Source organism: Mugil cephalus, chromosome 1, assembly GCF_022458985.1.
Source record: "Mugil cephalus isolate CIBA_MC_2020 chromosome 1, CIBA_Mcephalus_1.1, whole genome shotgun sequence".
Taxonomy (NCBI): domain Eukaryota; kingdom Metazoa; phylum Chordata; class Actinopteri; order Mugiliformes; family Mugilidae; genus Mugil; species Mugil cephalus.
The window spans coordinates 31,320,252-31,344,140 of record NC_061770.1 but is presented as its reverse complement, the minus strand read 5'-3'; the positions used below and the strand labels follow the sequence as shown (position 1 = coordinate 31,344,140).

Below are 23,889 nucleotides of genomic sequence, written 5' to 3'. Positions count from 1 at the left end.
TAGTTAATAATAATAATAATGAAAAATTGTATTGTGATTATTTTTTCAGTTATATTTTATAAAATATTGTATTTTGTATTGAACTGTTGCACGTCAAAACAATCTGAGACAACCCTACTTCTGTTATCAGGACTTGTCGCTTCTCTTCTTCAGAGGCGTTACGGTAATAAAAGAAATATAAAGAGCCTCCAGGTTAGGAAATATGTGGGTTATGAAAACTCAAACACTGGGCCATGTCTAACAGTGTTCTCTGTTTTGACGGGTTCCTCATGCTTCTGTGTTCAGGTCTACTGACGAAGACAAATGCCGCACCACTAATTCTCCTCGCTGTAGATTGTTGAATGTTTGAGAAACAGAAGAAGAACACTGACAATATTTAATTCATTCAGTAACAGAAGATGCCAGGGAAAGACCTCATCTGGTCCCCAAACCTTCCTCTATCCTCATGTGGCAAAAAAGTAGTCAGAAAGAATTAATTTATCTCATTAAGGGTTAATATAGTTATCAGGAGGTCAAAGGTTTGCACCCCACTCCACATCTTGAACAAGTCTGTTCTGATTGAGATTAAAATCTATGTAATGATATGAAGATCATATAAAATAATCCATAAGTTAAATTTATGTTTTTCAGTACATGGAGCTCAAAACTCATTTCAACCATCACTTTCAGTCAGTGTTGATAGTGATAGTTGTTGATTTGAATCATTCCTCCAGGTGTGCTGTATTGACAGAGAAAGTTGATGTTTAACAGTTGGACCAAATGAGTTTCGCACCACTCATTAACATAGTATGGAACAATGTACATGTTCATTTTCTTTTACTGGATTAAATTTATGATTCTGACCAATGAAATGAAATGTCATCAGGTACAAATCGCTGGCCTGGTAGAAGATGGAGTGATACTGAGCAGGATTGGACTTCTTCATACACGAATACACAACACTCTACAGTTTAGAGTTTAAATGAGGTCTGTAGGTGAAAGTATGCTTGAGCAGTAGACGTTTGAAAAACTTTTTTTTTTTCCTGTCCGTCCCATTCATTTCAATGCAAAACTTTGTATTTTGTAGAGAAAATACTTAGCACACAGATCCTGATCAAACGGCACATTTTGATATATAAGAGATTAAAAAGCAGAGGAAGAGCAAAAATTAAAAAAAAACAAAAAAAACATAATAAGAAGAAACACGCAGTATAACACTAGTGCCTCAGTGTGTTGCCCCGGGGGCCTAATAATAATTATCATTGTTAAAGCTCAGTTCCAACAAGAAATCCTCCGAGTTACATACAGTAAGGGTTTTTTCTGGATGCAAATTTAATACAATTCAAAGTTTTTTGCAGAGACACAAAAGTTATTACTTTATCAGAAAGTCTTCTGGTGGACGACTGTCTGCCTCTAAAGTTAACCCTAACTGTTACCAAATACATGGATTGCCATATCAAACTATCCTAAATAAAGAACAATTTTTCACACAGTATCTGGTCTCTGCATCGTTTTTCTTGGCCGGAAACTATTTTCTTTTGTTTTCCTCCCTTCATTTCCTGGTTAACACCTTGGGAGGTAACACTAACTCTAACCCTATCCCTAGCCTAGCCTCGCCTGATGAAAAATAAAAAAGCAGAAGAATAAGTACAGATGACACGCACATTACAAACAGAGGAGACACTGGGGTCCTGCAATGAGCCATACTGACCAACAGGTGGAGTCAAAATAAAGGAAACCATGTTGCAAATAATTCACTTCAGTCATGTCTCTGAAAGAATATCCATGGTAACATCCTAAGGTGACCTCCTATTTCTAGATAGAAGCGCACCATTATGACCTTTTCCCTTTTAGAACACCCAGAACCATTGGAATAGAAGACTGGTACATGATAGTAGAACAAACATGAAATAACTAAACAATGAAAGTGTATCAAAGACCAAAACAACATGAAAAACATAAACGATTAGTTTAGTGTTTAGTGACTTCTTCATTCCAAGAAGAACTCTACACAGTAATCACTATGAACTACTTTTAATCTCTCGTCCTGCAGTGGCTGAGCTGATAAAACAAACTACAGCACCACCTTGTGGACAGATAGATGGATTACAAGCTGCCTGTCAGGGGTTGCAAGTATTACTGTAAACTCCTTGACTTTTTCTTTTAATCTATGGAAGTGAACACATGTTTATTAGAACCTTCTATGTTGGCATGTGTTCCAATCCATGAGAGGGAAATGGAAAACTTCAGTCACTGTGATGAGCATTGATCATAAAACTATGCTGGGCAGACTTTTAGGAGACAGACAAATAATACTCATAAAAACCAAGACACGTAACACACACTCACAGAGAAACTTGTTTCAATGCTTCAGGCTTTTTATTTTGCAAAAATCAGTTAATACAAGGAAGTTTTGCTAACAGCGTTCTTTTCATAACACATTCGGTCTGTTCTTATTAAAAGGCACAAAGCCTTTGAGACAATCCAGCTTTTGTTGATTTGACTTGTCGCTTCACTCCTTTAGTTGCGTTACAGCGATAGAAGAAATATAAAGAGGTTCCAGAGTGATTAGCTTAAGAAATAAGAGCATGAAAACACAAACATCAGCACACATCCACCAGTGTTTGTGACAAGTTCTTCTGTTTCAGGATTCATTGTATTTTCTTGGCGCAGACAGATGGACGGCGTTCAACACACTTGACATTATCCCAGCACTTGGACACTGCAAGAACCAAAACCAACAAAAATGAAATCAGTCCAGCTCCATACCAGCTAATACCTGATACTGACTGCAATAACATAGACATTATTTCCTTATTTCAATTAAAAAATAATTAAACTGTTTACATTGATGTGAAATAAATAAAATATTCTGATCAGATACTTGCGTTCACAGAATTACTAACATATGTTTCTTTCTGTATCAAGTCAGTAAACTTTTGTCTTTTACCATTTATCAGTTTCACCAGTCACACATCCAGCACTTTGGAATTTACCTCCATAATTCATTTGTATGCAGTTCTGTTGACCCTCAGCCGTACTGGGCTGTCCATCACACCAGTTTGTATAGTGGAAAATCATCCCATCACTCCACAGCCAGACACCCTCCTAAAACAAAGATAGACATAGACACATAGATTCTCAATTAATATATATATATATATATATTCAAAACCTTGTAAATACTTAAAATAAAAAATGCCACATGAGACGACAACTGGAGAAGGATAAAATGAGGTTGTGGATACAAACTAAAATAATTTAATAGAAAATCACATAATAGAATACCTTATTGTCATTGTAAGTCACCATACAACATGTAGTCAACAAGCTTGTCCCAGTATATAGATTACAGGCAAACACTGCAATGTTACCAGACATGCATGGGATGATTCATAATTTATTAATTTGAAATGATGAAATAAATACCTCTTGGGCATCACTGCCTCCGATCCATGTTTCTGGATGTGCATGAGAACCATTCTGAATGAGAGACTGGATCTTATGGTACTCGATGATATTATGGACCGATGCAAGGTTTCCACCCAGGGTCCGACAGTTTTTCTGCATGGAGATAAATAGAGACAAATGAGAGTTGTCAAAGCTAAAAGAAGGAATCACAACCAAGACATAAATCCAGTGATCACCTCAGCTTTAGCCCAAGTCATGTAGGTAGGAATGAAGATGAAACAGCGTCCATTGTACTCAGACCAACCAGGACAATGTGTGGACCTCTTGATCAGACGACTCTTTGCTGCAAATAGACTCCACTTAAAGGTTCAATTTATAGAGCTTTATAGCAACATAACATAACAATTTGAGTCTTGATGAGGGTAAATTGAAACTAATAAATTGTCAGTTCTCTATTAGTAACTATGTTTTGGGACTAAAGTCAACAACATGCATCAAATGTCAGAAGAAATGTTTGAGAAATACCCACTGAGGGTGTTTCTGGAGCAGCTGTGAGAGATTTTCATAGCAGTACGTTTACATGCAGAGCTTAATCAAGCTATGCTCAAAATTCAACTTTCTCGCTACAGTCCTTGTCCCAGTTTACATGCAGCGCAAGAAAAACGAATAACTGTTCTCCTCGTCCATACTAGGTGGCGATACGTGTCTTTTCAGCGGGTTAATACCACGTTAATACGGCCCGATTTCCGGGTTGACCTATTACCTGATAAAATAAACTAGAGTCGTTCATACGGTGGACCGGCATCTCAAACAACAACCAGACGGATATTAGTACATTTTTTAATCTTGTACGTAATGTTCGCGCTATTTCTAGTGCAGGTAAGATCTGCGCTATCCCTCAGACGGCTCTGTTTCTCTTCTTCTTCTTCTGAGACAGGCGTTCTTGGACGTTTTTATACCGGGGTCACACACCAGCACAGTGCTCGTAGAGCATGTGCACACGCATTATCCGATTGAAAAGTCTTTTTCAGTAGCATTATCTGGACGTCTCAATCAGATGATGAGAACTCCAATTGAGAGTTAGCTCGGAGGAGGGGTGAAGCTAGCCTCTACCCCGAATTTAATTGGAGTAACATGTTTACATGCACTTAAGTTCTCCTGTTATAGTCCGATTAAGGCAATAATTAGGTTTTTTCACCTGCATGTAAACCCACTGAGAGATAACCGTAACCGTAGATACCGTGAAGTGTCATGCCACTGTATGCAGACGGTACTCTACGATATACTCACCATCAGCTCCAGTCAGAGTCATCACCACACAAACAAACACAATCAGTGGCAGAGTCTTCATTGCGGAGATGATGCTGATTTCTAGCTTAAGAGAACCAGACATGTTAGAAATATTTATCACCCACATGATGAACATTTCATAAAGGTAAAGACAATAAGAGTTGGTAGAAAACCTGCAGCAGAATTACTTTTGTTGATCCTCCTCTCCACCAGCTTGAAGACGCAACAATTCAAGGGAAGTAACAGCTGTTAAGTATAGTTTCTTATCTCCTCATCTGTTACGTGTACAGAGGGGAAGGTCTGTTTTTGTGTGTCTCTCTCTCCCTCTGTTCCTGCAAGTGGAAATGACAGGAGATGACACTTGTGAGCTTCAGAGGTCACACAGTCAGAGATGGGGGAAACTATTTAAAACTCTCTTTAGCTACTTGTTTGTGCTCTTGCTCCTGCTTTGCCCCCCATACTTGTAAGGTTTGTTGTGGGAGGATAGAGCATTTAGGCTAGGGTACCCTGTACACTTGGCACTCACGTAGTTCATGTTATTACCTCACTAGTTCATGGGTTGACGCACTGGTGTGAGTTTTGTTTGATCACTTTTTTAGGGAAGATGGTCAGGCATTGTGTTTCTTTTCTTCTTATTTCAGAAAGCGATAAGCCAGACCCCATTTTCTTATACTTTTCTTTGGCACAAGGGATATGTAACATCCTACAAAATGAGGAACTGACTCAAATCAGAAGAAAAATACCATTATCAGATAAAGTAAGTTCAGAATGTTACTTCTGTTTTGAGTATGATTCAGTGTCCATCAATATTTTTTCAAAGAGTTAATGGCGCTTATAATTAGAGAGTGATTTACTACAAACCTCTCGATCTGCTAATAGTTTGACAGCATGAAGCAGCCACTTATTTCACATATTTTCCCCGAAATAAACGTCAATAAAAACTATTTTAGAAAAGGAAACACAGAAAATATGATTCAAATTGGATAAGGCCATTATTCAGTAGAGATTTAAAGGTCCACAAAGTCAGCTGACCGGATTTCCTCATTGAGGTCATTTAATGGTTGAGGGGCCCTTGACCGTTGGTACCCTGGAACAGGCAGTAAACCTCTCAGTGATATAGCTGAGGCCATCAAGAGCTTTCAAGTAATATTCAGATCTATTCTAAAATGTACTGGGAGCCACTGGTGACCAGCTTGAACCAGAGTGACCCTTTTTTCCTGATTTTGGTTAAAGCCTGGTATCCGAATCTTATACACTCTAAAACTGATTTATAGGTAACATGTAAATAGACTGAAACAGTAGTCCAGGCACAACAAAAATTAAACCATTTATACTGTTCTTTGAAAGATAAAATGGCCCACATTTTGGAAATGTTTTGGGTATGTTAAAAACAGGGCTGGACGACCTATGTTATTGCAGAGAGAACCAGTTGATGGTGAAATTTGCTTCATCAACTGCTGCAATCCAGTCACAATTTCAGTCTCATTCAAGTTCAGCTGCAGGAAGTTGTCACTAATCCAGTTTTTAATCACATGAAGGCAGTTCCTTCCTTAAAATTATGTCACAACAGGAGATCAGGGTATCTCATTTCATCTCATCTTCCAGACCGCTTAATCCTCACTGAGGTCATGTGGGTTGCTGGAGCCTATCCCAGCTGGCATTGGGCGAGAAGCAGGGTACACCCTGGACAAGCCGCCAGCCTATCACAGGACTAACACTGAACCATACAACCATTTGCACACACACTCACACCTAGGGTCAATTTAGAGTCACCAATTAGCCTAATGAGCATGTCTTTGGAGGTGGGAGGAAACCGGAGTACCCAGAGAAAACCCCCGCGGACAAAGAATGACAATGTTTTGGTGTGGGACTCGTAGCGGGGGGCAGTGGGCCGCTGTTTTTATATCATCCAGTACTGCCCCGGAAGGACAGAAGGACAGGTGTGTGGTTGGTGGAGGAGCAAGGAGCGGTGATACCCGGGGAGGTGAAAACGAGCAGAAGGAAGCACAGAAGGGAGAGGAAAAGGACAGACGAGTTCAGCCTTTGGCCAAACGAAAGGAGTCAGAACTGCGTAGGATACAGGGGAGACGTATCGCGGGATATGTGGTACGGTAGAGGCTAGCTTCACCCCTCCTCCGAGCTAAGTACAGCCTTTATTCCACTCCCTTCCTCATCGCTTAATGTTGTACAGACTGGAAAACAGGGGAAACCCCTGGATTTTGAGGCTGGACCGACACACATGCATTAAGAAGAGCGGGGGTTGGACTGGGGTTGGACTGGCGCCAACACCGCTGGTCTTTTACCGCTTGAATTTCTCAGTGAACTCTTTTTATTATGATATTTTCCATCGTAGTAAGTGGCTCCCCAGTAGAGGCCTCACTCAGTCTCCTATTACTTGTTCACACTCATACCTGTGACAAGGACACAGATCAGAGTATCCTAATCGTAAAAACAATATTCATGTCTCTCTTCTGTCTGACAGCGCTTCTGATGTTTGTTACATACTGTATGTGCATGTCTTGGGACATGACTCATTATATATTTCTGCTTTGCAGTCACCACCATTTTACCACAGTGGAAACTGTTGCTATCACAGAAAACCGATGTGTCGGTATACTATGCATCGCACCGTGTGAGGAAGTTAGCTGTACATGAGAAGTCACATTAGTCTAGAAATAGGCCAGATGTAAAGACATGAAATTTACTTCTTCAAAATTTACTTCGCTTCAAGGACTAATTTGACAATTTTACTGTGCTGATATTCAGTCAGATGGCCCCTGGTGCTCCCAGGTCAGATGGCAGATATAATCCCTCCATCGTATCCTCCTTCCAGTGGGTCATGCCTGGACCACCTGTAATTGGATGTGTCCTGGAGGCATCCTTAGCAGATGCCCAAACCACATCTATTTGCTTCTCTTGACATGGAGGAGCAGCGGTTTTACTCAGAACTCCTTCCGAGTGTACAAGCTCCTGACGGCTCCCCTCACCTCTGGTGTCCACCAGCAGGTCTGGAGGTTATCGCCACGACCGGCACCAACAACTTTGCAGCTGCAACGAGCAAGTCAGAGTTCAGTCGGAGGTGGGAGTTGAAGACCATCTTGACAGGTTCCTCCACCAGAGGTTCAGAGGAGACCCTCACTCATTTGGCACTGCCAGGTCTGCACAGCATCTTCCCCTGCCATCTGATCCAACTCACCACCAGGTGGTGATAAGTTGACAGCTCTGCTCCTCTCTTCACCCGAGTGTCCAGAACATATGATTGCAGGTCAGGTGATATGACTGTAAAGTCAATCACCGACCTACGACCTAGGCAGTCATGGTGCCAAGAGCACTGATGAATAACCTTATCTTCAAAGATGGTGTTAGTTATGGAAAGACTGCGACTCACACAGAAGTCCAATAACTGTACACTGCTCGGGTTAAGATCAGACAGGCCATTCCCCCCAGTCACGTCCACCCAGCTCTCGCTGTCGTTGCCCATGTGGACGTTGAATTTCCCCAAGAGCACAGTTGGGGCGCAATCCAGCGTCCGACCTAGGGCCTCCAAAAAGGGTGGGTACTCTGAGCTGCTGTTTGGAGCATAAGCAACTCCAGCAAAAAAGAGGATCCAACCCCTCTCAAAGACTTGGGTTTCAGAGCGGACGCTATGGGTCTAGATGAGGCAGACTTTATCTAGTCTTCTACAAGCTCCAGTTCCTTCCCTGCCAAGAGACAGCTTCAATAACCAAGGATAAGGCAGCCAAGGCCCCCGCCTTTGTCTGCTTCGAAATCCACAGACCACTTAGTTCTGATGTCACAAGGCAATGCAACATGGAGCCAAATGTAGAAGGGTTTGTGAATGAAATGTCAGCAGGTAGAAATGACTGGAACGGAAGAAGGCGTAGTGGTACCGAGCTGGACTGGAGACCGGGGTAGATATAATATGATGCTGAGCTTGATGGGAGAGTGGGCTTCAACCATGATGGGCAGGTGGGCTTCCAGTGTTCAAGCCAGTTGCAGAGCTAGAGCTGACTGGATGGCCACACCCAGGCACTCAAAGACACTCAGAGCAAAGACTGGGAAAAGATATATATATATTTAGTCATTATCTTAAATAAATGCCTGAATTTGTCTAGCCAATGATCTTGGTATGTGAGACTAGGTGTATGCAGATATCATTATTGTGATTTACCTACATGCTACATGTTTCTCTTTTTATTACGATATTTTCCATCGTAGCAAGTGGCTCCCCAGTAGAGGCCTCACTCAGTCTCCTCTTAGTTGTTCACACTCATACCTGTGACACGGACACAGATCAGATATTCCAAAAGAGGTTACCAGCTGAAGGCTAAGGGTGATATTACTGTGCAGTTCACAGTATCAAACCCAGTTCTCAGGTCTAGGCCTGAATTAAAAGATCATGTGTGAGCTTAAGCTGAACAGTCTCTGTGCTGGGCTACTTCCTGAAATGAGACCTTTTAAATAGGTCATTACCTTCTACTGCAGCACAGAGAGGAGCTTCTTGTACATGTTCTTTTGCAACATTTTTGAAATAAAGGGCCAATAGAATTCATGATGTGAAACTGAGGATGTGGGATCTCTGAGTGAATAGGGTTGATACCTTTTCAGTCTATAGAAAATGTGAGGCTTTTAGTGATGCAAGTCATAATCTTTAACTCTAACCCCATTATCCAGAGTACAACTTTACAGCTTGGTCATATCATTTATTTTTTTGATAGACTGTCCATCCACCAGATTCCCTCACACTTTCTTCTGCTCACGTCTGTCTTCTGTCTGACGACGCTTCTAATGTTTGGTACATGCTGCATGTGCATGTCTTGGGACATGACTCATTATATTTTTCTGCTTTGCAGTCACCACCATTTTACCACAGTGGAAACTGTCGCTATCACAGAAAACTGATGTGTTGGGACCCTATGCATCGCACCGTGTGAGGAAGTTAGCCGTAAATGAGAAGTCACATTAGTCTAGAAATAGGCCAGATGTAAAGATATGAAATTTACTTCTTCAAAATCTTTTTAATCATCGCTTCAAGGACTAATTTGACAATTTTACTGCGATGATATACAGTCAGATGGCCCCTGGTGCTCCCAGGTCAGATGGGAGATATAATCCCTCCATCGTATCCTCCTTCCAGTGGGACATGCCTGGAACACCTATAATGGGAGGTGTCCTGGAGGCATCCTTAGCAGATGCCCAAACCACATCTATTTGCTTCTCTTGACATGGAGGAGCAGCGGTTTTACTCTGAACTCCTTCCGAGTGCACAAGCTCCTGACGGCTCCCATCACCTCTGGTGTCCACCAGCATTTCTGGGGGTTATCGCCACGACCAGCACCAACAACTTTGCAGCTGCAGCGCGCAAGTCAGAGTTCAGTTGGAGGTGGGAGTTGAAGACCATCTTGACAGTTTCCTCCATCAGAGGTTCGCACCCGAGTGTCCAGAACATGTGATTGCAGGTCAGATGATATGACTATAAAGTCAATCATCGACCTACGACCTAGGCAGTCATGGTGCCAAGAGCACTGATGAATAACCTTATCTTCAAAGATGGTGTTAGTTATGGAAAGACTGCGACTCACACAGAAGTCCAATAACTGTACACCGCACGGGTTAAGATTAGACAGGCCATTCCCCCCAGTCACGTCCACCCAGCTCTCGCTGCCGTTGCCCATGTGGACGTTGAATTTCCCCAAGAGCACAGTGGAGTCCCCAGTTGGGGCGCAATCCAGCGTCCGACCTAGGGCCTCCAAAAAGGGTGGGTACTCTGAGCTGCTGTTGGGCGCATAACTCCAACTCCAACATTCCCACACCCAACTCCAGCAAAAAAGAGGATCCAACCCCTCTCAAAGACTTGGGTCTTGGTGTTGATAGTTATTTTTGTTTCATGTGCTGCATAGTTTTCACAATGTCACTCTTTGATGAACATTCTGTGGGATGCTGAATCACTGTGGAAGGCCTAACAACACAGATAAATGCATTTTATTACCAAATTAAATGTTACGCTAGGGCTGAATGAGTGATTAGAAAAATGATCACAGTTTTGGTGAGAATCCCTTCAATCATTTTCAGCTGAAAAGACAGAAAGTTGCATGCAGTTACAAAGTGGATTCTCTGGGTGTAGATTTAATAGAATTAAGAAGTTAAAATATTCCAGAGACAGGGAAGTTATCACTTGAGAAGCAGCTGACAACATTGGGGAGGACAATCTTCCATCAGGACAATAAATGTGAACGATAGCCTGCCTCTAACCCTAACCCTAACCCTAACTCTAACATAATGCACCAAAAACAGAAGAAGTGGAAGAAGAAGTAGAGATGTCAGACACATTAAAGACAGAGGAGACAACAGGGTCATCATGGGCAGAGAGCATCCTGCAGTGAGACATACTGGCCAACAGTTGGAGTCAAAAGGAAAACCGATCGCAACAAGTTGAAATAATTCAGTTCAGTCATGTCTCTAACACCCTTAAGTAACATCCTATTTCTAGGTGGAAGCACACTAATATGACCTTTTCTTTTCTAGAAGACTCAGAACCAGGGTTCAATGGCAAATGATCTTACTTTTGTTTATAGCCCTACATCCCGCTCTACCTACTGAGCCACAGCCGCCCAAAGTTAAACTGAGGATAATAGTTAGAATATGTATTTTCCAACCTATTAAGCAGTCATCATAGGTTTTAAATTTCTGTATGTCTAGTGGCTCAGGACACAACCATATTTGGTTATTCCCTCCAGGCTATTTCTGTCTCTTAAAGTGAATGAACTGATGTAGTTTAATGAAATCTTTATCCAAAGACAAGCTCTACACAGTAATCACTACGAATTACCTTAAACCTCCAAACTGTTAATGACCATCTCATCAGCCTCTAGTCCTGCAGTGGATGAGCTGATAAAATGAACTAAAGCACCACCTTGTGGACAGATGGATGGGATACAAGCTGCCTGTCAGGGCATCAACTATTACTGTAAAGCCTTTTGACTTTTTAATCTGTGGAGATGAAGACATTTTTATTAGAAGTTTCTATGTTGACATGTGTTCTGTTGTAATATTCAGCAGAAGTGGAAACTTTCAAGAGGATGATCCATGAGAGCAAAATACATAACTTCACTCAATGTAATCAACATTGATCATGAATCTATGTAGGGCAGACTTTTAAGAGACAGGGAAACAATACTTATTAAAATCAAGACATGTAACACACACTCACAGAGACGCTTCTTTTAATGCTTCAGGCTTTTAATTTTGCAAAAATCAGTAAATATGAGTTCATTATGCAGAAGGAAGTTTTGCTAACAGCGTTCTTTTCATAACACATTCAGTCTGTTCTTATGAAAAGGCACAAAGCCTCTGAGACGATCCAGCTTCTGTTGATTTGACTCCTTTAGCTGCGTTACAACCATAGAAGAAATATAAAGAGGCTCCAGAGTGATTAGCTTAAGAAACAAGAGCATGAAAACACAAACATCAACACACATCCACCAGTGTTTGTGACAAATTCTTCTGTTTCAGGATTCATCGCATTTTCTTGGCGCAGACAGATGGACGGCGTACATGACACTGCATATCATCCCAGCACTTGGAAGCTGAAAGTACCAAACACAACAAAAAAGAAATCAGTCCAGTTCCATAGTAACTCAAACTTGGCACTGACTTCATCAACATAGACAATATTTTGTTATTTCTAATTTAACTTTTTATATTAGTTCTAAATTTGATCAGATATTTGCAATAACAACATTGTTCTCAGTCATTCGGCTTTTGTCTTTTACCATACATCAGTTGAACCAGTCACACATTCAGCACTTTTTATTTACGTCCAGAATTTATTTGCAGGCAGTGCTGGGCATGGAGTCCGTTACTGGGCTCTCCACGACACCAGTTTGAATAGTGGAAACACGTCCCATCATTCCACAGCCATAAACCCTAAGACACAGATTTAAATAGATTATGAATAATGAAAAAATATTTATTCATTTACTTTTCACAGTGATGGAAACGTAAATTTATCTCACATTTTCTCGGAATAGCTCCTGAAAAAAATTATTTAATGATTTACAGATGCAGTAGATATTATTAAAAATCAAAACTGTTGAAAAATAACAACCGTGTCACTGGTGTTACAGGAAAGAATCTAAAAACCTGCAAAACATTATTTACACTGTGAGTGTGGTGTCAGTAGAGGGCGTTCACAGTAACTGAAATAAAAATATGTCACATGAAGATAGATAACAACTGGAGGAGGACAGGAGGACGTGGTGGATACAAACTACAATAATCTGTTCGTTTGAAATGACGAAATAAATACCTGTTGACAATCACTGCCTCCAATCCATGTTTCTCGATACACACGAGTGCGTCTCAATATCAGCTTCTGGATCATACAGTATTCTAAGGTATTACGGACCGATGCAAGGTTTCCACCCAGGGACTGACAGTTTTTCTGCAGTGGAGATGAACAGAAGAGAGAAATGAGAGTTGGCGAAGCCAAAGCAGGACTCACAACCAAAAGGATGCAAGACATAACAAAATAAATCCAGTGATTACCTCAGCACTAGCCCAAGTCATGGGTGTGGGAATGTACATGAAATAGCGTCCTTTGTACTTAGACCAACCAGGACAATATCTGTACGTCTTGATCATGCAGCTCCATGCTGAAAATAGTCTCTAGTTAAAGGTTTATGATATAGACTTTAATAGCAACATACTATAACTACTATATATAAGTTCTTTGGCAAATGAAGACACTACTGTGATGGAAAATTCTGTGTTATTATCATATATTCATCTTTTTGGAATGTGTTTTTCTGTATTTAAATCCTAAATTAAACATCAGGCCTGTCACTTGTCACTTGTTTGAAACGTTGCAAAGGTAAGGAGTTAAGCTCAATTTAGGCTTTGGAGCTTAAGTTTTGCAGAAGCTCTGGCGTTAACACAGACACCTTCACCATGCGTGGACCTCATGACATGGCGTTGCAGTGACGCAAGAGCTGTGATTAGTCCGCTCGGTAATCACATGCTTCCTTTAGTATTTTCAGCTACTTTTCCATCTCTAAAGGATTATTTAGTTTAGCGGAATGCGACCGAAAAAATTTTTTTTACCCAACCGGTAAAAAAGACACAGTGCTGTCTAGCCACACTGATGAACACACAAGCTTAAATGTCTAAAAGCGAGGGAAGGTCTGGGTGTCAGGTCCTTGCATAGAACTGCGCACAATCATATCTAGGGGTTTAGAGGCCATTGGCATTTATTTTACGCTTGTTGTTTTACCGCTTTGGGTTCAGTTCAAGTTTTCTCTGTAAGAAGGGATGGGAGAGAGAGATTAGAGAGGAGTGACTTGTGTGACCTTCAGTAGATGGGGGGTATAAAGTGAGACTGTTTCCAGTAATTCTTTGCTCATTTAGCCACTAACACAGATTTAAATAGACTCTAAATTAAAAGAATATTCATTCAAATAAAATACTTGTACGGCATGGGATGATTCATAATTTATTCATTCAAAATGATGAAATAAATACCTCTTGGGCATCACTGCCTCAAATTCATGTGCGTGGATACGCATGAGTGCTACTCCATATCACCTTCTGGATCGCATGGTACTCAAAGAAATCACGGACCGATGCAAGGTTTCCACCCAGGGACTGACAGTTTCTCTGCAGTGGAGATAAATAGAGACAAATGAGAGTTGTCAAAACTGAAAGAAGGAATCACAACCAAGACATAACAAAATAAATCCAGTGATTACCTCAGCTGTACCCCGAGTCATGTGGGTAGGAATGAAGATGAAACAGCGTCCATTGTACTCAGACCAACCAGGACAATGTGTGGACCTCTTGATGATCTTTGCTGAAAACAGACTCAATTTAAAGGTTTAATATATTGACATTTAGAGCAACATAACAGAACAGTGTGAGTCTTTGCCGATGATAAATTTAAACTGAAAAAATGTCAGTCATAACTATGTTTTGGAACTGAACCATTCTTTACTAGAGATCAACATTTTCTAGGAAGCTGTCTAGTCTAGTCTGACTGCAAAAGATCAACAACATGCATCAAATGTCAGAAGAAATCTGAAATCTAGAAATACCCACTGACCAATTTAAATATCACTAGATTTTGCTTCTGGAGGAGCTGGAAGAGATTTTCACAGCATTCATTAGCTGCTGCAACAAGTCTCATGTTACTGTATGCAGGCGATACGCTGCAATATACTCACCATCAGCTCCAGTCAGAGTCATCACCAAACAAACAATCACAATCACTGGCAAAGGCTTCATTGTGGAGATGATGCTGATTTCTAGCTTCAGTCAAGGAAAGCAAACATGTTGAAAAATATTCTTCAGATCAACTTTCCAGGGTAGTCCACCCACAGGAGCATACGGATGTTCCATTCTTTCTCAATCTCATGAGTGTCTTCTGGTTATTTTTTAAAATTAGGTACATATGTTAACATTGACTGATGACAGTTCATCAGCCAAAGATCAAGGGGTGGCCAACACAAGTCCCGTGGTTTTGCCAATATGTTGTAGTCCATAACTCAGCTTGTGAACACAAGAATATCAGCATAATTCGAATAGATCACACCACAACTCAGTCAGACAGTACCCAGTTCACCTGCAGTTCTCTTTCTTGTCCTCTTACTCCTCACTGCTCCAATGTCTCACTCACAATGTTTACATGCAGGTGAATAAACAAACAAAATATTTCCTTAATCCAAATCCAAACAAAAGCTCCAACCTTGGACACAAGTGGACGAGGGATTTAAGCCTCCCACTTCGCAGATTCCTTTTTTCTGAACAAAGTGATGCTGCTTGTGGATTCTGGTGTTCACTCATGCACATACTGTATTTACTTTCTTTCTCACACACGGTGATAGTGTGGTAGATTTTATGAGACTGTGGCCAGTCACGACTCAGCAATGACATTATATAAGTGTTCACATACATTAGTGTATTTAGATACAGCCTGTTTTTATAGCAATCCAGAAAACTTAGCATTTTGTCACTGTTTAAGTTTTTGACTGTGCTTGTAAGAGGGAATATATTTAATATGTGATACAACAGCTTCAGAAGTCTAAGTTGGTACACAGAACTCAACTCAAAGTCTTTTATGGTCAGTATTACAGTTTATGGTCTGAATGGTCACTATCATGTCTGATGGATTCTACCGAACAAACACAAAATCAACAGTAGTCAAGTTACGACATCAACCAACCCTCCCTCAAGAAACAGACGTGTTTACTGACTAGTTGGAAACAGTCGCTGACCCATCTTTACCACTTTATACTTTAAAGTTCCAAAATGCTGTTTGTTGTCTTTCTTTTTAAGACTCTTTTTGAGATGCTGTGTTTGGAACAGTGTCACATGAGCAGTATGAAACAATGTACATGTTCATTTTCTTTTACTGGAGCTGAATTGGACTTCTGAGAACACAGAAGGGAATAAAACAGACCAATTCTTTGTCAGCCATGACACTTTGTTAATCCAGACATTCAAAAACACTCAGAGACAAAACTAGGAAAAGAGACATATATATTTTGTCATTATTTCTGATAAATGCCTGAGCTCACTTAGCCAATGATCTTGGTACAGTGGGGGAAATAAGTATTTGATCCCCTGCTGAATTTGTAAGTTTGCCCACTTCCATAGAAATGATCAGACTCTGGTTTTTATGGTTGTTTACTGGTTATGGGTATAGACAGAATATCAGTCGAAAATGCATAAAAAACACACAATCTAAAAGTTATAAATTGTTATGTATTTTATTAAGGGAAATAAGTATTTGATCCCCAAGCACAACACAAGTCAGTACTTTGTAGAGAAACCTTTGTTGGCAAGCACAGCGATGAGACGTTTCTTGTAGTTGGTCACCAGGTTTGCACACAGCGCAGGAGGGATTTTGGCCCATTCATCTTTACAGACAGTCTCTAAATCCTTCAAGTTTCTTGGCTGCCTCTTGGAAACTCTGAGCTTCAGCTCCCTCCACAGGTTTTCGATCGGGTTAAGGTCTGGAGACTGACTAGGCCACTCCATGACCTTAATATGCTTCTTCTTGAGCCACTCCTTTGTTGTCCTGGCAGTATGTTTTGGGTCATTGTCATGTTGGAAAACCCACCCACGAGGCATCTTCAGTGTTCTTGCTGAGGAAAGAAGGTTTTTGTCCAAGATGTTACAGCACATGGCTGCATTCATTGGCCCCATAATGCGGTGAAGTTGCCCTGTACCCTTTGCTGAAAAACAGCCCCAAAACATGATGTTTCCACCTCCATGCTTAACCGTGGGTATTGTGTTCTTTGGGCCATACTCACGTTTTTTCATCCTCCAAACACGGCGGGTCGAGTTAATGCCAAATAGCTCAACTTTGGTTTCGTCAGACCACAGCACTTTCTCCCAAGCCTTCTCTGAGTCATTTAGATGTTCACTGGCAAACTTAAGGCGGGCCTGTACATGTGCCTTCTTGAGCAGGGGGACCTTGCGGGCACTGCAAGAGTTCAATCCATAACAGCGCAGTGTGTTGCCAACTGTTTTGTTGGTGAAGGAGGTCCCAACTGCTTCCAGATCATTAACAAGCTCCTGCCGTGTTGTTTTAGGCTGCTCCCTCACCTTTCTCATCATCATCCTCACTCCATGAGGCGAGATTTTGCGGGGAGCTCCAGACCGAGGACAGTTGATGGTCCTTTTATGGGTCTTCCACTTGCGAATAATGGCACCAATAGTTGTCACCTTCACACCAAGCCTTTTGCTGATGGTTTTGTAACCTATACCAGCCTTGTGCAGGTCTACAATCTTGTCCCTGACATCTTTTGACAGCTCTTTGGTCTTGCCCATGGTGCTGTAGAAGTTGGAATGTAAGAAACTGATTCTTAGAGCAGGTGTGCTTTATATACATGACGAGTTAAGATCAGGAGTATTGGTAATTAGTTGACTGAGCACAGCTGTGTGCCACATGCGCACCAGCCAATCTGTAGGAGCCTGAATTCTAAGTGAATTGTTGGGGATCAAATACTTATTTCCCTTAATAAAATACATAACAATGTATAACTTTTAGATTGTGTGTTTTTTATGCATTTTCGATTGATATTCTGTCTATACCCATAACCAGTAAACAACCATAAAAACCAGAGTCTGATCATTTCTATGGAAGTGGGCAAACTTACAAATTCAGCAGGGGATCAAATACTTATTTCTCCCACTGTATATGAGACTTGGTGTACACAGGTATAATTACTGTCATTAACCTATATGTTACATGTTTGACCCGTTCATCTCAATGTAAAATGAGTTTTACATGAAGTTTAGTAACAGTGTAGTCTATTCAAGCAACAGCAAAAGCAAAAGGGGAAACAGAGAAGAAAGTTATTTTTAATTCATGTGCTGCAGAGTTTTCACCGTGTCCCTTTTTGATTCTGTAGGATGTTAAATCACTGTGGAAGGCCTAAAATTACTGAACAACACAGGTAAATGCGTTTTATTACTGAATTAATTGTTACGCTAGTGTTGAATGGGTGATTAAAAAAATGATCAGGGCTTTGTTGTAAAAATCCCTTCAATCATTCTCAGGCACCAGTATTGTAACAGCAAGTCGTCCTAGACTATATTAATTATAACAGTAATTATTATTTTTATAGCTCAGTTCCTACAAGAAATCCTCCAAGTTACATACAGTTATGAATTGTTTTATTTGTAGATGTAAATTGAATATAATTAAGAAGTTAAAACATTACAGAGACACGATGAATGATTCACAAAAGTTATTACCTGAGCATAAAATCTTCCGTTCTGAGAATGAACGAAGTGGGTGACTGTCTGCCTCGAATGGTAACCCTAACCTTTTCTCCAACCCTAACCCCAACCCTAACCCTAACCCTAACCCTAACCCTAACCCTAACCCTAGCCTAGCCTAGCCTCACCTCATGAAAAATGAAAAGCACACAAAGAAGTCGAGATGACACACATATTACAGACAGAGGAGGAGAGACACCAGGGTCATCGTGAACATAGAGCATCCTGCAGTGAGCCATACTGACCAACAGGTGGAGTCAAAATAATGGAAATCAGATTGCAACAAGTTGAAATAATTCACTTCAGCGGTGTCTCTGAAAAAATATCCATGGTAACATCCTCCTACTATTTCTATGCGGAAGCACATCAATATGACCTTTTCCCTCGGAGAAGATTCCTTTCCAGATTCCATTCATTTTTATGTGAAAGTGTACCAACAGGTTTACAGTACAAACCAGATCTCACAGTATTACCTTTCACTGGTAAGAATGAAAGGGAAGTTTAACGGGTGGAACTGTACTTGATTTTGTTTAAATATGCCAATTTGTGATTTTATGGGTTGTTGTTTGGACAGTTGCGCAAATCTAGCTAACGGCTGTTAACATCGCCTGTCACTTGTTGCTAATATATATGAATATTAGTTGGGTAACTGTATATGTAAATGTGGGGTTTGTATGTGTTTTAGGGGGCTAGAATAATGCTCCTTCAGCCAGATAATTCCAGGCAGTCTTCCACCATCTGATGGTGCAATGCGGTGTGTCTCCAAGCACATCAGAAAATGTGGGAGGATGAAAATATAATATAATGAATATAATATAATGTTCATCAGTGCCAACCGTGTAGATAAATATACATATGGTTCGTTCCTACTATTCGGTGCCATTTGATTCACCTTAACATGCTATGGCATAGGTTATTTTGGGTAAAAATTGGCTAATACTTTCTGAAAGCTTGGCTCACATGGTTAACTGTTCTCTAACATTGAATACAATGACATGTATGCAGGACTAGTTGAAATTAAAATAATTGATTTTAATAATAATTAAAAAAATATATAATTAAATAAAATATAAATAATTTCATTACTGTTTGTTTCCCAAATATATTAGTGTGTGTGTGTGAATAACTTAAAGCACTTTCAGTCCATTGCCTTTTATTAATTTACAGGGCAGATTTGCCACATCCAATATGGCGGACACGCTGACGTACCAAACCGCTCAATGTTGCAATATTCAACTGAAGGGAAAACATTCAAAAGGACAATGCAAAACTTCACTCTGTGATCAGCATTGATCATAAATCTATTTACGGCAGATTTTTAAGAGACAGGGAACTCATTAAAATCAAGACATGTAACAGACACTCACAGAGACACTTCTTTTAATGCTTCAGACTTTTAATTTTGCAAAAATCAGTAAATATGAGTTGATTGTGCAGAAGGAAGTTTTGCTAACAGCGTTCTTTTCATAACACATTCGGTCTGTTCTTATTAAAAGGCACAAAGCCTCTGAGACGAACCAGCTTCTGTTGATTTGACTTGTCGCTTCACTCCTTTAGTTGCATTACAGCGATAGAAGAAATATAAAGAGGCACCAGAGTGATTAGCTTAAGAAATGAGAGCATGAAAACACAAACATCAGCACACATGCACCAGCGATTGTGACAAGTTCTTCTGTTTCAGGATTCATCGTATTTTCTTGGCGCAGACAGATGGACGGCGTTCAAAACACTGCACATCATCCCAACACTTGGATGCTGAAAGTACCAAACACAACAAAAAAGAAATCAGTCCAGCCAATACCTGATACTGACTTTAATAACATAAACTTTATTTCCTCATTTCAATTAAAAAATAATTAAACTGTTTACATTGATGTGAAATAAATAAAATATTCTGATCAGATACTTGCATTCACAGAATTACTAACATATGTTTCTTTCTGTATCAAGTCAGTAAACTTTAGTCTTTTACCATCTATCAGTTTCACCAGTCACACATCCAGCACTTTGGAATTTACCTTCATAATTCATTTGCAGGCAGTGCTGTTGAGCAGATGTACTGGGCTCTCCATCACACCAGTTTGTATAGTGGAAAGTCATCCCATCACTCCACAGCCAGACACCCTCCTAAAACAAAGATAGACGTAGACACATAGATTCTCAATTAATATATATATATATATATATGTGTGTGTGTGTGTGTGTGTGTGTGTTTTGAATATATATATTCAAAACCTTGTAAATACTTAAAATAAAAAAGTGCCACATGAGACGACAACTGGAGGAGGATAAAATGAGGTTGTGGATACAAACTAAAATAATTTAATAGAAAATCACATAATAGAATACCTTATTGTTATTGTAAGTCACCATACAACAAGTAGTCAACAAGCTTGTCCCAGTCTATACATTACAGGCAAACACTGCAATGTTACCAGACATGCATGGGATGATTTATAATTTATTAATTTGAAATGGTGAAATAAATACCTCTTGGGCATCACTGCCTCCGATCCATGTTTCTGGATACTCATGAGCGCTACTCTGTATCACCTTCTGGATCGCTTGGTACTCAAAGACATCATGGACTGATGCAAGGTTTCCACCCAGGGACAGACAGTGTTTCTGTAACGGAGACAATCAGAACAAAGTGAGAGTTGTCAAAGCAAAAGCAGGACTCACAACGAAAGGGATACCAGACAAAATAACCCCAGTGATTACCTCAGCTTTAGCCCATGTCATGTGGGTAGGAATGAAGATGAAACAGCGTCCATTGTACTCAGACCAACCAGAACAATGTGTGGACCTCTTGATCAGACGACTCTTTGCTGAAAATAGACTCCACTTAAAGGTTCAATTTATAGAGCTTTATAGCAACATAACATAACAATTTGAGTCTTGATGAGGGTAAATCGAAACTAATAAATTGTCAGTTCTCTATTAGTAACTACGTTTTGGGACTAAACCATTCTCAACTAAAGAGCAAGTCAGAAGAAATGTTTGAGAAATACCCACTGAGGGTGTTTCTGGAACAGCTGTGACACAGTGCGTTTAAATGCAGAGCTTAATCGAGCTATGCTCAAAATTCGACTTTCTCGCTACAGTCCTTGTCCAAGTTTACATGCAGCGCAAGAAAATCGTATAACTGTTCTCCTCTTCCACACTAGGTGGCGATACGTATCTTTTCAGCGGGTTAATACCACGTTAATACGGCCCGACTTCCGGGTTGACCTATTACCTGATAAAATAAACTAGAGTCGTTCATACGGTGGACCGGCATCTCAAACAACAACCAGACGGATATTAGTACATTTTTTAATCTTGTACGTAATGTTCGCGCTATTTCTAGTGCAGGTAAGATCTGCGCTATCCCTCAGACGGCTCCGTTTCTCTTCTTCTTCTGAGACAGGCGTTCTTGGACGTTTTTATTCCGGGGTCACACACCAGCACAGTGCTCGTAGAGCATGCGCACACGCATTAACCGATTGAAAAGTCTGTTTCAGTAGCATTATCTGGACGTCTCAATCAGATGATGAGAACTCCACTTGAGAGTTAGCTCGGAGGAGGGGTGAAGCTAGCCTCTACCCCGAATTTAATCGGAGTAACATGTTTACATGCACTTAAGTTCTCCTGTTATAGTCCGATTAAGGCAATAATTAGGATTTTTCACCTGCATGTAAACGCACTGAGAGATAACCGTAACCGTAGATACCGTAAAGTGTCATGCCACTGTATGCAGACGGTACTCTACGATATACTCACCATCAGCTCCAGTCAGAGTCATCACCACACAAACAAACACAATCAGTGTTGACAGAGTCTTCATTGCGGAGATGATGCTGATTTCTAGCTTAAGAGAACCAGACATGTTAGAAATATTTATCACCCACATGATGAACATTTCATAAAGGTAAAGACGATAAGAGTTGGTAGAAAACCTGCAGCAGAATTACTTTTGTTGCTCCTCCTCTCCACCAGCTTGAAGACGCAACAATTCAAGGGAAGTAACAGCTGTTAAGTATAGTTTCTTATCTCCTCATCTGTTACGTGTACAGAGAGGAAGGTCTGTTTTTGTGTGTCTCTCTCTCCCTCTGTTCCTGCAGGTGGAAATTAAAAGATGACACTTGTGAGCTTCAGAGGTCACACAGTCAGAGATGGGGGAAACTATTTAAAACTCTCTTTAGCTACTTGTTTGTGCTCTTGCTCCTGCTTTGCCCCCCATACTTGTAAGGTTTGTTGTGGGAGGATAGAGCATTTAGGCTGGGGTACCCTGTACACTTAGCACTCACGTAGTTCATGTTATTACCTCACTAGTTCATGGTTCTTTTTCAAAGAGTTGATGGCACTTATAATTAGAGGGTGATTTTCTACAAACCTCTCGATCTGTTAATAGTTTGACAGCATGAAGTAGCCACTAATTTCACCCCTAAATAAACATCAATAAAAACTATTTTAGAAAAGGAAACACAGAAAATATGATTCAAATTGGATAAGACCATCATTCAGTAGAGATTTAAAGGTCCACAAAGTCAGCTGACCGGATTTCCTCATTGAGGTCATTTAATGGTTGAGGGGCCCTTGACCGCTGGTACCCTAAAACAGGCAGTAAACCTCTCAGTGATATAGCTGAGGCCATCAAGAGCTTTCAAGTAATATTCAGATCTATTCTAAAATGTACTGGGAGCCACTGGTGACCAGCTTGAACCAGAGTGACCCTTTTTTCCTGATTCTGGTTAAAGCCTGGTATCCGAATCTTATACACTCTAAAACTGATTTATAGGTAACATGTAAATAGACTGAAACAGTAGTCCAGGCACAACAAAAATAAAACCATTTAAACTGTTCTTTGGAAGATAAAATGGCCCACATTTCAGAAATGTTTTGGGTATGTTAAAAACAGGGCTGGACGACATATGTTATTGCAGAGAGAACCAGTTGATGGTGAAATTTGCTTCATCAACTGCTGCAATCCAGTCACAATTTCAGTCTCATTCAAGTCCAGCTGCAGGAAGTTGTCATTAATCCAGGTTTTAATATCATGAAGGCAGTTCCTTCCTTAAAATTATGTCACAACAGGAGATCAGGGTATCTCATTTCAGCTCATCTTCCAGACCGCTTAATCCTCACTGGGGTCACGTGGGTTGCTGGAGCCTATCCCAGCTGGCATTGGGGCGAGAAGCAGGGTACACCCTGGACAGGCCGCCAGCCTATCACAGGACTAACACTGAACCATACAACCATTTGCACTCACACTCACACCTAGGGTCAATTTAGAGTCACCAATTAGCCTAATGAGCATGTCTTTGGAGGTGGGAGGAAATCGGAGTACCCAGAGAAAACCCCCACGGACACAGAATGACAATGTTTTGGTGTGGGACTCGTAGCAGGGGCAGTGGGCCGCTGTTTTTATATCATCCAGTACTGCCC

At 40.5% G+C, this 23,889-nt stretch overlaps 3 protein-coding genes across 3 annotated transcripts in view; all 3 read right to left on the bottom strand.

Moving 5' to 3' along the window:
* Positions 1–2,374: 2,374 nt before the first annotated feature.
* Positions 2,375–4,877, bottom strand: LOC125016384 (ladderlectin-like). The gene is made up of 6 exons (XM_047598863.1): positions 4,869–4,877; positions 4,681–4,765; positions 3,627–3,733; positions 3,409–3,543; positions 2,976–3,087; positions 2,375–2,701 (listed from the first exon to the last, which is right to left on the bottom strand). Exons 2-6 carry the CDS (start codon positions 4,739–4,741, stop codon positions 2,631–2,633), a joined length of 486 nt encoding a protein of 161 aa, XP_047454819.1. The 5' UTR covers positions 4,742–4,765; positions 4,869–4,877; the 3' UTR covers positions 2,375–2,630.
* Positions 4,878–12,293: 7,416 nt separating this feature from the next.
* On the bottom strand, positions 12,294–14,652 carry LOC125005135 (ladderlectin-like). The gene is made up of 5 exons (XM_047580209.1): positions 14,427–14,652; positions 14,200–14,334; positions 13,228–13,334; positions 12,989–13,123; positions 12,294–12,606 (listed from the first exon to the last, which is right to left on the bottom strand). Exons 3-5 carry the CDS (start codon positions 13,321–13,323, stop codon positions 12,490–12,492), a joined length of 348 nt encoding a protein of 115 aa, XP_047436165.1. The 5' UTR covers positions 13,324–13,334; positions 14,200–14,334; positions 14,427–14,652; the 3' UTR covers positions 12,294–12,489.
* A 5,192-nt stretch (positions 14,653–19,844) lies between these two features.
* Positions 19,845–23,889, bottom strand: part of LOC125005070 (macrophage mannose receptor 1-like) — a 13,765-nt gene continuing 9,720 nt past the window's right edge. Inside the window, exons 7-12 of the mRNA XM_047580076.1 lie at positions 22,401–22,440; positions 22,225–22,308; positions 21,184–21,290; positions 20,953–21,087; positions 20,481–20,589; positions 19,845–20,217 (exon numbers count right to left, since the gene is read on the bottom strand). Of these exons, the coding sequence (XP_047436032.1) occupies positions 20,147–20,217; positions 20,481–20,589; positions 20,953–21,087; positions 21,184–21,290; positions 22,225–22,308; positions 22,401–22,440 (546 nt within the window). The 3' untranslated portion in view covers positions 19,845–20,146. The remainder of the gene's footprint in view (positions 20,218–20,480; positions 20,590–20,952; positions 21,088–21,183; positions 21,291–22,224; positions 22,309–22,400; positions 22,441–23,889) is intronic.

Coding starts and splice junctions, on each gene's coding strand:
- LOC125016384 (XM_047598863.1), bottom strand. CDS start 4,741: ATGAAGACTCTGCCACTGATTGTGTTTGTTTGTGTGGTGATGACTCTG. Junction 3,544..3,626: donor TGACTTGGGCTAAAGCTGAG/GTGATCACTGGA, acceptor ATCTCCATGCAG/AAAAACTGTCGGACCCTGGG. Junction 3,088..3,408: donor GAGGCAGTGATGCCCAAGAG/GTATTTATTTCA, acceptor TCTTTGTTTTAG/GAGGGTGTCTGGCTGTGGAG.
- LOC125005135 (XM_047580209.1), bottom strand. CDS start 13,323: ATGATCAAGACGTACAGATATTGTCCTGGTTGGTCTAAGTACAAAGGA. Junction 13,124..13,227: donor TGACTTGGGCTAGTGCTGAG/GTAATCACTGGA, acceptor TCTCCACTGCAG/AAAAACTGTCAGTCCCTGGG. Junction 12,607..12,988: donor GAGGCAGTGATTGTCAACAG/GTATTTATTTCG, acceptor TCTGTGTCTTAG/GGTTTATGGCTGTGGAATGA.